Raw genomic sequence first — 13640 nt, 5'->3', positions numbered from 1 at the left:
AGCAAAGGATGAAGGCTCACGTACTTGAGTTCCTGCCACCATGTGGGAAACATGGATGGAATTACTTCCAGCTTCAGCTTGGTGCAGCCCTGGCTGTTGCAGGCATCTGGGGAGTAAACCAGTGGATGGAAGATCTCTCTCTCTCTCTCTGCCTTCCAAATAAGTAAATATTTGGAGAATAAATTTTAAAAATTTTGGAAACTGACATTGGTATACTATTATCAAGTGAGGGGCAAACATTATTCAGATTTCACCAGTTGTTACATGTATGCCTTTTTTGGGGTGGGGGTGTACAGTTGTACGAATAGACTCCCATGTAGGTGGAAGGATTATTACTTGAGACATCAGCACTGCCTTCCAGGGTCTGTATCAGCAGGAAGCTGGAATTTAGCACCAGAGCCAGGACTCAAATCTAGGCACTGTGATACGGGATATAGACTGTAAAAAATTACATATGTATTTATTTATTTGAGAGGGAAAGACATCTGCTGCCTTCCCAGGCACATACTGGACCAGAATCAGAGAAGCCAGGACTTGAATTAGAGGGGGAGGGGGAGGGGGAGCAGAAGAGGGAGGGGGAGAAGAGAGGGAGAGGGAGAGGGATGTCAGCAGTGACCCTTTCTTTCAAGTCTCTAGGGAGGAAACCTGCTTTGCTTTCTCCAACTGCTGGTGTTGTTCACAATCCTTGGCATTTCGTCACAGTTGCATCATTCCAATCTCCTTTTCTAATCATATAGCCCCCTTCCTCGTGTGTCCAAATCTCCCTCCCTCTTTTTAAAAAACATTTGGTTATTTATTTTGAAAGCATTAGAAAGAGTGAGGAAAAAAGAGAGAAAGAGGGAGAGAAAGAGAGAGGGAGAGAGAGAGAGAGATACCGCCCATTCTTCACTCTCCAAATGGCTGCTGCAATGGCAGGAGTTGGGCCAGGCTGAACCCGGGGGCCTCGAACTCCATTCGGGTCTCCCACGTGGGTACAGGGGCTCCAACACTTGGGTCATCTTCCACTGCTTTCCCAGGCACATTAGCAGGGAGCTGGATTGGAAGTAGAGCAGCTGGGATTTGAACTAGTCCCTACATGGGATGCTACTGTCGTAAACTGTGGTTTAACCTGCTAAGTCACGACACCTGCCCCATTTCTCTCTCTTCTAAGGACACTAGTGATGGACTTAAGTCCACTCTACCTTAGTATGAACTCATCTTAACTTGATCACATCTGTAAGATCCCATTTCCAAATAACATCACATTCACAGGTACCAGGGATTAAGACTTCAATGTGTATTTTTTGGCAATACAAGTCAACCTGAAAAGCTATGTATATAAAACCAATTATTTTCCTTCTTTCCCTTTCCTCCTGTTTTAGATAAGGACTGTTGGTGGTTATTTGAGATTTCTTTCTTTTTCTGTTAGTTTTATTGGTGATTGTTAACTTTACAACGTAGCTTACTGAATACCCAGGTAGGCTTGTGACTGAATTGGAAGTGGAGTTAATATGTCCAGTTAGAGATAAGGTAATGGATACAACTTCATGCCTTCTCCTCTAGGTGCAGAGAGGGAGGTGGGTGTGAAGGAAAGCAAGATGGCTGCATCTCATCAGGAACGTGAATTATGGTATAAAGGTGAAAATGGCACTTCTCTTGGAAAGATTAGACTGTTCCTGTTCTATGTGGGAGGCTGCTGGGAGGCTGCCTGCAGAGAGGAGAAGCCATTTTTTGTTTCCCGCTTCTGGTGAACCCAGAAGCTTCTGGGTTCCTACACAGGAGGGCAGTTCCAACAGCTGCAGGGTCAGGGTGTGCCCTGCATTGTAGAGGTCTGACTTCAGCAGTGGCCACGACAACGGTAGGTGACTCTGGGCTCCCAGTCTCAGCATCAGTGTCAAGGTGGGCTCCCAGCTTTCAGCTTAATAGCAGCAGTTCCAGAATCAGTGGGTGTTGCTCCAGGAGCAGTGATGCAGTGATTACTCAAACTAGGAAACAGCACATTCTCTTTTGTTCCCCCAGTCCTCGGGGGTGGGGATGTTTTCTCTTGGCTTCTGCAGCCTTTCAACAGTTTGGCAAATAATTTTCTGTGCTAAATGTCTTGTCTTTGAATACTTAGTGATGTAGGCATTCCTAAATAGACATTGACTGATACATAAGTTCTTGATCATTGAGCTACCTTTGCATCTGGTATAGTGGTTAAGATGCTGCTTGGGATAGATGCATTCCACATCTGAATACCTGGGTCGCTGTTTCAGCTCACTTCCTGTTTCTGTCTTTCTGCTCATGCAGATCCTGGGAGGCAGCAGTGATGGTCAAATAGTTGGGTCCCTGCCACCCACATGGGGGAACCAGAATGAATTCTCAGCTCCTGACTGTGGCTGGCCCAACCAAAGGTGTTACTGACATTTAAAGAGTAAACCAGTAGATATGTGATCTCTTTCTTTGTATCTCTCTCTCTCTCTCTGCCTTTCAAATAAAGAAACTAAATTTAAAAAATGGACTCTAGATGATGGAATGTAAGTGATATGTGCCATTTTAAGGCCAAGACTTCAGAGAAATGGGTATGGTCCCTCAATACTCTCCTCTTTCTTTAGCTAGACATATGTTAGGGGATGCCAAACAGCACAAGCCGCTGAATCACCATGAGATGAATATTAGCCTATTATAAAATTGGTAAATACAATTAAATTGTATCTGAGTCTTTAATATGTTTTGGGAGCTATCTGTTATAGAAGATAGTGTTACTCTAATAAAGTTGCTCTCTAAATTTATTATATATTTTTGTTTTCTAAAAAGCAGCCAGAAATTCACCCACTATCAAATTGTAGGTGAACAGAAAAACCACTTAATTTCTGTGGCAATCATTTTTTTTTAAATCGTATTTGTGTTTGAAGCAAAAGTCTTGAAAGTTTTAAATGTTCCTAAACAAATAGGCTGTGAGGAAAAGCAACAGTTTACGCTAACGATGCATCTGTGCTAGGCCAGGGGAAACTGGTTTTAAATCCTTCACAGCACAATGTCATTTAAGTAAGAGTAACCAGAAAACACTGTAAGACACCTCTTCCTTCCAGGGTTGTATTTTCCATTTAGGGACTGAATTATATCGTAGGTGGGAGTTGTTATTAATGGGCAAGGTGTGGAGTCTACCTATCACCATGACTCCGGACAAAAGGAAGATAAACCGCTCAAAAGGCTTCTCAACATTCAATACCATTCTGCTTAGCCAAAACCTGTGCCATTATTCACTCACTCGCGTTTGAAATGGTTTCGCCTTACATACAGATTGTGCTCAATCTGTGCTAAAATCGGTCCTATTCCTGCCCCCGTTAAAAGATGACACAAACAATATGGAATCGCAAATTCACTTAGAACACCTAGGAACAACAGAACGTAGTGAAAGACTAACCGCACTACAGCGGCTGCTTCGCGCAGCTCGGCTCGTATCCGCATCCTCACTTCCTCCAGCCCACCTCCAGGCAGGCCCCGCCCCCTTCCTCACAGCCAATGGGACGCGCGGCGCCATGGAGAGACAACGCCCCCCCAGGACCCCCCCCCTTCACCGCCTCAGGCTGGGGTTGGGCTTCCAACCCCTCCACGGTGTTCCCGAAGGCGCGCATGCGCACTCTCATTGGGCCCTGGAAAGACGCTTAGGAATCGGTTTTCGTCTCCTTTCTTTCCCAGATCGCACGACTCTGCGAAACCCTTCCCACCTTATTATTGCTGAGGATCCCCCACCTCCCCACAGTCACTCAGAGAAGGTGCTGCTCCGGCCTTGGCTGCGGCAGTACCCGGATGTGGAGCCGCTCTCGCCCGGCGGGGACTCTGTGGCGGGGCGGAGCGCGGCGGCGTGCGCGGGGGCAGAGAGAAGGAGGCCCCTGGGCCCGGGCGCTGGCCGGACGCCGGGAGGTACCACCGCTGCCCACGGGGGAGGAGTCGGCGCCGGCGCTCGGGCGCCCACCCCGGAGCGAGGGGCCGGGGGAGGATAGAGGCCGGCAGTTCGGCTTGCTCCCCGCTGTCCTCGCCGTCCCCCCTGGGCCAGCCTCCCCCGGCCCTCTGCGCTCCCCGCGCTCCCGGCCGGGGGAGAGCGAGGTTTCTTGGCGGCCGTCGCTGTAGCCCGGCCGGGGAGCCCGGAGGAAGCGAGAGAGTCCCCGCCCACGGCCCCCTCCTCACTGCCCCTTAGCCGCCGCCGCCCGTGAGCCGCCGCGGGCGGGCCTCCAGTCCGAGCGGGGGGCGCGGCGGCGGCGGCTGGGCAGCGGCTGTGGGCTCCGCAGGGACCGCGCCGCCGCCCCCGTGAGTTACTCCCACGTCCCCCGGGGCTCGCTGCCGCCCCCGCCGGCGCCGAGAGTCCGGCCTGGGCCCAACTCCCTCACGGGCCCCCCGGCGGCGGCAGCGGCAGCGGCGGAGCCCACCGCCCGGGCCCCGATGAGTAACTCCCGGAACAACCGGGTGATGGTGGAAGGCGTCGGGGCCCGGGTAGTGCGCGGCCCGGACTGGAAGTGGGGGAAGCAGGACGGCGGCGAGGGCCATGTGGGCACCGTCCGGAGCTTCGAGAGCCCGGAGGAGGTGGTGGTGGTGTGGGACAACGGCACCGCCGCCAACTATCGCTGCTCCGGGGCCTACGACCTGCGCATCCTGGACAGCGCGCCCACCGGTAAGCCGCGGCCGCCTGGCCTGGGCCTGCGCGCGCCGGGGAAGGGGCGAGGCTGCGGTGGGCGTCGGGGCCCCCTGGGACGGGCCGGTGGTGGGACGCTTCACCCGCAGAGCCTGGCTGGAGTGAGCGAGAGGGCAAGGGCCAAAAGGGGATTTTAGCTTTCGTACTGGCGAACAGAAACTTGCAGAAAAAGGACCCCCGTGTTCCCAAGGGAGATGATCGAAGCACCAGCACCAGGATGCTTTCAAGCCTGGAAGACACAAAGCGCCCGGGAGGACAACAGATTCAGTCCCTCTTCCTCTCCTCTAGGGGAGGGGGCCTGTCTAAAAAGCCATTGAAATTAATCAGCCACCAAGTGATAACTATCCAAACGGACGCTTGCCTTGCCATATGGTGCTTAGCTACCGAGGGGCCCTAGTACCTTAGATCTGTAGAGATACTTGTAATTTTTTTTTTTTTTTTTTTTTTTTTTTTTGCTGCCTGTGGTACAGAATGACTTGGAAATCAATAACTGAATGCTACTTAACATTCTGTGCAATTATTTTAATTCTGAATTGTTTATTTTTATATATTTAATATCAGTAGAGAAGTCTGAGTTCTTGAGCCATTTCTTTGTGTGACTTCTTCCAAGTGGAAGACAAGTATAGAGGCCACCTGGTACTCTTTTTGTTAACATCTCCTCTCAGTATGATAATGTCAAAGTCTTGTCCATTCAGCCAGGAATGAATCAGGGTTCTTGATTAAGATTCGCTGAGGGTGTGTTTGTCATTTACTCGGGAATTTTTTAATATGGTAGACTAAAGGCTTATTTTAAGAGGGAGGGAGGGAGGGAGAGAGAGAAAGAGAAAATCTGAGAGAGAGAGAGAGAGAAAGAGAAAATCTCCTGAGAGAGAGAGAAAGAGAGAGAAAGAAAGAGAAAATCTCCTATCTGCTGGTTCATTCCCTGAATGCTGGCAATAGTCAAGGATGAGGCAGCCTAGAATTCAGTCCAAACTGGGTCTCCTGCGTGTGTGGCAGGGACCTCAACCACTTGAGCCATCACCAGCTGCTTCCCAGGATGCACATTAGCAGGAATCTGGAATCTGGAACTGAGTTGGGTGGGATTCAAACCCAGGCACTCTATTTTGCACTCCCAAGTGATGTTTGACTGCTATTCCATGTGCTTGCCCCTCTAATTTAATTTGACCATTTTCACATAGATTCATCCTTGCAATTGTGTTTAGTAGAAAATGGTTCAAATTCTGGATACTTTTCAGAATTCCTAAATGAGCTGCTTCTGAGACATGATTCTTGAAAACTTTTTATTTCTTTTTTTTTTTTTATATGAAAAGCAGAGTAACAGAATAGGACAGAGTGAGTTCTTTGATCTCTCCTCAAAAATCCCTTTAAGAGCTGGTAATGGGCCAAGCTGAAGGTGGGAGCCAGGAACACCATCTGGGTCTCCATGTGTGTGGCAGGGGTGTAAGTGCTTGAGCCATGATGTGCTGCCTCCTTGGGTGTGCATTTAGCAGGAGGCTTGATGGGAAGTGGAGGAGTTGGGACTTGAACCTGCCCTCCTGAATAGGATGCTGGTGTCCCAAGAGGCAGTTAAACTCAGTGTGCTGTAACACCTGCCCCAGACATTATGATTGAGTCTGACAAAGCCTAACAAATTTTGAAATGAGCTCATAGTTATTGTTAACAACAATAAAAAGGAAATTAGCATAAGCCAACTCAGTTTTTTCAGCAGGTAGTTAATACAATTGTATATATTAGCTAGCTTTTTTTTTTAATATTTATTTATTTGAAAGTCAAGAGTTACACAGAGAGAGAAGGAGAGAGAGATATTCCATCTGCTGGTTCACTCCCCAAATGGCCACAGTGGCTGGAGCTGGGCCGATCCGAAGCAAGGAGCCAGGAGCCAGGAGCTTCCTCTGGTCTCCCACATGGGTGCAGGGGCCCAAGGACTTGGGCCATCTTCTACTGCTTTTCCAGGCTACAGCAGAGCTGGATTGGAAGTGGAGCAGCCGGGACTTGAACCAGCTCCCGTATGGGATGCTGGCACTGCAGGTGGTGGCCTTACCCACTAAGCCACAGTGCTGGCCCCATTAGCTAGCTTTTTAAACATTGAAGATGTTTGTGCACGGCCAAAAGAATATAAAGTTTCAGCAGTACAAAAAGAGACCAACATTGTTAACAGTTTCTTGTGTATTCTGAGAGAATACTCTATACATTACCAGCACATAAATGAATGTACTGAAAATATAAATCCATCCTTCTTAAGTATAAATGTTTATAAGCCATATTCATCTGCACTTTTCTTTCATTTAATAATTGTTCCACACATGGATTTTTACCTTATTCTTTTTTTTTTTTGACAGGCAGAGTGGACAGTGAGAGAGAGAGACAGAGAAAGGTCTTCCTTTGCCGTTGGTTCACCCTCCAATGGCCGCCGCGGCTGGCAGCGCACCGCGCTGATCCGATGGCAGGAGCCAGGTACTTATCCTGGTCTCCCATGGGGTGCAGGGCCCAAGCACTTGGGCCATCCTCCACTGCACTCCCGGGCCACAGCAGAGAGCTGGCCTGGAAGAGGGGCAACCGGGACAGAATCCGGCACCCTGACGGGGACTAGAACCCGGTGTGCCGGCGCCGCAAGGCGGAGGATTAGCCTAGTGAACCGCAGCGCCAGCTACCTTATTCTTAAATAGTATATCAGAGACTCAATGCAGTAATTTATTTAGCTGGTACTTTATTGATGGGCATTTATATTGTTTCAGATCTTTTTATTTACAGAGATGCTGTGAATACTTTCTTGTAGGTATATCCTTGTGTATATGTACTGAGTACTTCTGAAGTAGAATTGCTTAATGGAAGTGTGTAGATTTATAGTGTTTTGATAGATATTGGCTCATTGCTCTTTTAAGACATTTTACCAACTTAACACTCCTAACAGCAGTGTATAAGGCATATGCCTACTTCTGCACACTCTTTAAAAAAGTTTTATTATCATGTTTGCTTATGTTAAAGTCTGACCACAACTCAGTAATTAGGGGGAATTCTTTAATCAGTGATTGTAGATTATGGGAAAATTTAAATACCTTTCTAGGGTAGTGGTAAAGTGTGATGGATCCTGTACTACAGTGATTTTTGAGGGGATTATTAATGTCTACATGTTTCGTAGTATGAAGTGTAACTATCACATTAACAGTTTTATTATCTTAATATAAAAGCGGTGTTTTTCAGGGGCAGCTGTCTTAGAATCTTTGGTTAGTTTATAAGATAACTGAATATGTTAACCTATGTGTAGTAGTTCCTTTTGTTCATCAGATTGTTTTAGTGAACTTTATTTTTTTAAAAAGTTTGTTTATTTGAAAATCAGTGAAGGAGAGAGGGGGTTAAAGCAACCACTTGCATCTGCTTGTTGGTTTGGTCCCTAAATGCCTGCCATAGTCAGGAATGGGCAAGAACCTGGAACTCCATTCGGGTCTCCCACGGAGATGGCAGAGACTCAAGTAGTTGATCTAACATCTGCTGCCGCCTAGGATGTGCATTAGTGGGAAGCTGGATTGAAGGAAAGTAGCCAGGACATCAGGCACTCTGATTTGGGATGCAGGATGCAGGAATCCCAAGTGGTGGCATAATGTGCTATGCCACACACCTTACCTAGCAGACATTTTACAAGGACTTTTAGAATAGCCAGCCCTCATAGGAGATGTTTGTTGAAATGTATTTTAATTTCTAAGGTTTAATTTGTTTCAGTTTTTAGATTTTTTTTTTTGGTATGGGATTGAATAACAAGAGCAAACTCTTGGCTTTTTTGTCATGGCTCCAGGAGTATACTACTGCCAGTGGTTTTTTTTGTTTTTTTTTTTTTAACATTTAATCTTTAGTGTCCATTGACATTTTATTACATTTTGCAAGACTTCAATATTTATTATAGTTAGTACATATTTATTTTCATAATAGTTAAAATTTAAAAATTTAACTTTTCATTTTGAAATAATAAAAATGCAAAACTAGAAGAGCTCCCTTTTGCTCTTCATCAGTCTTCTTCACATGTTGATACCCTATAGTGATCAAAATCAGAAGTCAGAAAATTAACACTAGTACTATGGCGTTAACTGTAGATCTTATTAAAATTCCATCAACTTGCTCATTGATGTTCTTGTGGTCTTTTCCAGTCTGGGCTTGTGCCTTTGTCATTGTCTTTCATGACTTTGACACTGACCAATAGTCTTGTAGACTGGTCCTCAGATTTGGGTTGTCTGGTTTCCTCATGATTAAAGTCATGTTACATGTTTTGGGCAAAGGTACCATAAGAATGGTCATTTGCTCTTATTGACTCATGTTGGGAAGTACATAAGACATACCCATATGTCTTACTAATAATGATATTTATTTGGCTACATCATAGCAGTTTTGCCCTCTGTTGCTTGTGTACAGTCAGTGCAATGCCAACATGAAAAGTGTGAATGATATTTTATGTCTTATTATGAAAATATTTTTGACTATATTGAGGCACATAAAAGGGTTTTGAGAACTTGCCTGAGAGTTTAAGTGCCACACTTTAAAAATCACTTCCATTGAGAGAATTTCTCATTGAACACAGAGAAGCTTGTATAAGAATGTTTGCAGCAGTATTATATATAAAAGAAAATTGGAAAAAAGCTTCATCAACAGGAGAATGGATAAGTGAACTGTGTGAATTTGTACTCTGGAGTATTGTACAGAGGAGAAAGTTAAAAAAAATTTTTTTTATTTGAAAGGCAGCGATACACACACACACACACACACACACCCAAAACATCTACTACCTGGTTCATTCTCCAAATACCCATATCACCCAGAGCAGAAGCCGGGAGCCAAGAGCTCAATCCAGGTCTCCCATGTGGGTGTCAGGGACCCAGCTAGAGACATCACCTGTTGCCTCCCAGGATGCGTGTTAGCAGAAAGCTAACATTAGGAGAGGGGCTGGTACTGGAATGCAGGCACATCTCAAGTGGTGTCTGTACCACTATGCCAAATGCCTGACCCGAAAGAGAAAGTAATGTTAAGTACATAAAGTAGTTGTAAAATATACAAATAGTACTATTTATTATTCAGGGTAGGGTTTTTCAACCATGGCATTTTTGACATTTTGAACAGGATGGGATAATTCTTTATTGTAGGGGATGTCCTGTACTTTGTAGGCCAGCATTCTGTGCCTCTACTTGTTAGAAGTAGTAGTACCCCAACTCCTTGTGATAGCCTACAGTATCTCCAGACGTTGCTTAATGTCCCCTGGAGGGAGGGCAGAATTATGACTGCTTTAGACTCGTTGCTTTAGGGATATGTACTATGTGGCAAAGGTATGCCAGAAAGGTAATGATACATACCAACTTCAAGAGTTTGGGTATCTTTATTGTGAACAGTAGAGTGCAGTTGGTAAAAGTATACCAGGGGCTTTAACTGTTTTTGTAAATTAAAAATATTTATTTATTTGAGAGGCAGAGCGAGTGAGCATTCTCATCTGTTGGTTTACTCCCCAAATGCCTGCAGTGTCCAGGGCTATAACTCAGTCCAGGTCTGTGCATGAATAGTGGGTTCCTAAATTACGTGAGCCATCACCTGCCTCCCAAGGTGAAGTTAGAAGCTGCAGTCAGAAACTTGAGCTGGGAATGGAACCCAAGCAACACTGATGTGGAATCTGGGTCTTAACTGCTAGGGTCAGTGACATTTTCTTATTTTGATAATGTTTTATGTCTTAAACTGAGCTGTGAATGCTTAGTATTTGTTACAATTCTTTGCATGTTTGATCTATTTTTTGGTTATTAAAAACAAAAAAGGCAGCCTTATGGTGTTTACCATGAAAACTGAGGTTGACTTTGTTTATATTCATTCTTTGTTCCCTGTTTATAGTATGTGGGCAGAACATTTATTGCAGTATGTTTGGGAATTAAGAACATAAAATTCTTTGAAACTTTTCTTAGAGTTAAGGATTCTGAGAGTTAAGGTTGGATCATTTTGAATCTTTCTGATATCCTTTTATCATGTATAGCAGATTTTGCCTGGTAGTATATGTCTGCAATGTTTTGGCATATAAACTTTATTTTTTTAAAAGACTGATTTATTTATTTGAAAGAGTTACACAGAGAGAGAAGGAGAGGTGCAGAGAGAGAGGTCTTCCATTTGCTGGCTTACTCCCCAGTTGGCTGCAATAGCTGGAATTGTGCCTACCTGAAGCTAGGAGCCAGGAGCCTCCTCTGGGTCTTCCCACGTGGGTGCAAGGGCCCAAGGACTCTGGCCATCCTCCACTGCTTTCCAAGGCCATAGCAGAGAGCTGGGTCAGAAATGGAGCAGCCAGGACTCGAACCGGTGCCCAAATGGGATGCCGCACTCCAGGTGGTGGCCTCACTTGCTATGCCACAGTGCCAGCTCCCTAAACTTTATTTTTTTTTTAATTCAGGACAATTCATGATGTGTTTGAATTTATGGTCTAGGATAGTCAAACATTACCAAGAGTAGCAGTGGGTATTTATTTGAATGATAAACTTTCTATATTGTATCCAGATATATTTGGGTAGTATGTAGTGAGTAAGAAGATTGTAGAAATATGTTATTTAATTCATTTAGAGATAATTTTGTGAAGTCTAACTATGTATATGTAGTTGGCTTTGTGCCATTTAGGTACTGATTTTATAACATTTGGGGGAGAAATATGTTTTCATTTGTGGTCACTTGACTATAGTGTTGTCCAAAGAATGAAGAATAGGGAAAATGAATTTGGATTTCCTATTAAAGCTACTTTTATCCTTCTCTGTGTGGATAACAAAGGTTAGAGGCATAGAAAAATCAGGCATACTTAAAACTAGCTTTTGATCATAGTTGGTCCAATATGTTTTGGGGACAGTTCCTTGTCCTTTTCTTCTACACAGAGCGAATAATGTTGCTTGGGTTACATGTGGAAAAACTCTTTAAATGTTTTTATTCATTTGAAGGTTGAAAAGTGCTAATTCTGAATTAGAAAAGAAAGAAAATGGATTAGTAATCCTGAGCTTTACCTTTTCTGAGGGCTCCCCATCTCTTCTGATCTCTTTCTAGAATAATAGAAAAGGGGATTGTCAGGAGGCATATATTGTCTATGTTATTTTAAAAATTTCTGGGGGCCAGCACTGTGGAGTAGCAGGTAAAGCCGCTGCCTACAGTGCCTGCATCCTATATGGATACCAATTTGTGTCTTGGCTGCTTCACTTGTGATCCAGCTCTTTGCTATGACTTGGGGAAGCAGTAGAAGATGGCCCAAGTCCTTGGGCCCCTACACATGCGTTGGGGACCCAGAAGAAGCTCCTGGCTTTGGACCAGCACAGCTATGGCTGTTGTGGCCATCTGGAGAGTGAAGTAGCAGATGGAAGACCTCTCTCTCTCTCTCTCCTTCTCTCTCTGTGTAACTATGACTTTCAAATAAATAAATAAATAAAATTATTTTTAAAACTTCTGTAAAATGATCTTTTTTTTTTTTTCTCCATCTGCTATAACTTTTTTTTGTTTTAAGAGTCAAGAGGGAGAGCAATGGGGAGAGTGAACATCCATTATCTTGTTCTCTCCCTAAGTGTCTACAATAGCAGGCTGTGGGCTGAAAGCCAGAAAGGTAACTCAGGTCTCCTGAGTGGGTGGTAAGGACCCAACTACTTGAGCCATCATGTTCTGCCATCCAAGATGCACATTAGCATCTAATATTTATACACATATATTTGCAGGTCTAATATCATCTTAATATATTTGTGGGGCTCTACACTTTACAGCCTTTCCCCTCTCCAGGAGCCAGGCGCTTCTTCTGTGTCTCCCACATGGGTGCAGGGGCCCAAAGACCTGGGCCATCTTCCGCTGCTTTCCCAGGCCATAGCAGGGAGCTGGATCAGAAGTGGAGCAGCCAGAACTTGAACTGGCGCCCATATGGGATGCCGGCACTGCAGGTGGCGTTACCCGGTACGCCACAGTGCCGGCCCCATAGTTTTTATTTTAAGTTATAGAAATTTCTCTTGTAAATAATATTACTAAATATCTCCACTGATTTTAAGAATCTTTGGTTTTTAGTAGAGTTTAACTTGTTCATATTTATGAGATAACATAGGTTCTTACTGCTGTCCTAATATTCATGTGTATTTTTTTCCTCAGTGAGTTGGAAACTTTATCACCTTTTTTTCTGTTCTGCTAGAGGTTGCCTTTTAATATTTAATTAAGTGATTGAAAAATTGTGTAGAAAATCAAATGTCTTTGTTTTTCTTTTCCCACTTTTTTTTGGCTTTATAGAAATTATCAGGAAAATTTGTTCCAAGTTATTGTTTATGTTGTCTCCCCCCCCCCCCAAAGATCTTTTTGTTTTAGGATTTGCCCTTAAAATCTCATTAAACTTTGCAGTATTATTATTAACAAATACTTGGATTTAAAGTTTTAGTGCTTTCTTATTATTATTTCTTAGCTTTAGTCTTTCCCTTCTGTTTGCATTTTTTTGGAAAAATCCTTTTTTTTTAACTTTTATTTAATGAATATAAATTTCCAAAGTACGATTTATGGATTACAATGGCTTCCCCCCCATACCGTCCCTCCCACCCACAACCCTCCCCTTTCCCACTCCCTCTCCCCTTCCATTCACATCAAGATTCATTTTCGATTCTCTTAATATACAGAAGATCAGCTTAGTATACATTAAGGATTTCAACAGTTTGCTCCCACACAGAAACATAAAGTGAAAAATAATAGATGATTTTTTTAAAATGATGATGAAATCAGATCAGACCTATTGTCATGTTTAATCCCAGTGAGAGTCAAGTTGGGAGTTGATAATTTTTTTTTTTTTTTTTTTTTTTACAGAGGATCAGTTTAGTATGCATTAAGTAAAGATTTCAACAGTTTGCACCCCCATAGAAACACAAAGTGAAATATATTGTTTGAGTACTCATTATAGCATTAAATCTCAATGCACAGCACATTAAGGACAGAGATCCTACATGAGGAGTAAGTGCACAGTGACTCCTGTTGTTGACTTTACCAA

The 13640-nt window shown here is 44.0% G+C and overlaps 1 protein-coding gene across 1 annotated transcript in view; it reads left to right on the top strand.

The window, feature by feature from the left end:
- Window positions 1-4339: 4339 nt before the first annotated feature.
- The window catches only part of MIB1 (MIB E3 ubiquitin protein ligase 1), a 164424-nt gene continuing 155123 nt past the window's right edge, over window positions 4340-13640 (top strand). The window contains exon 1 of the mRNA XM_002713451.5: window positions 4340-4630. Coding sequence (XP_002713497.1) covers window positions 4402-4630 — 229 coding nt within the window. The 5' untranslated portion in view covers window positions 4340-4401. The remainder of the gene's footprint in view (window positions 4631-13640) is intronic.

This window comes from Oryctolagus cuniculus, chromosome 10, assembly GCF_964237555.1.
Source record: "Oryctolagus cuniculus chromosome 10, mOryCun1.1, whole genome shotgun sequence".
Lineage (NCBI taxonomy): Eukaryota > Metazoa > Chordata > Mammalia > Lagomorpha > Leporidae > Oryctolagus > Oryctolagus cuniculus.
Note: the sequence above shows the minus strand (reverse complement) of the source record. Positions and strands in the feature narration are given on the sequence as shown.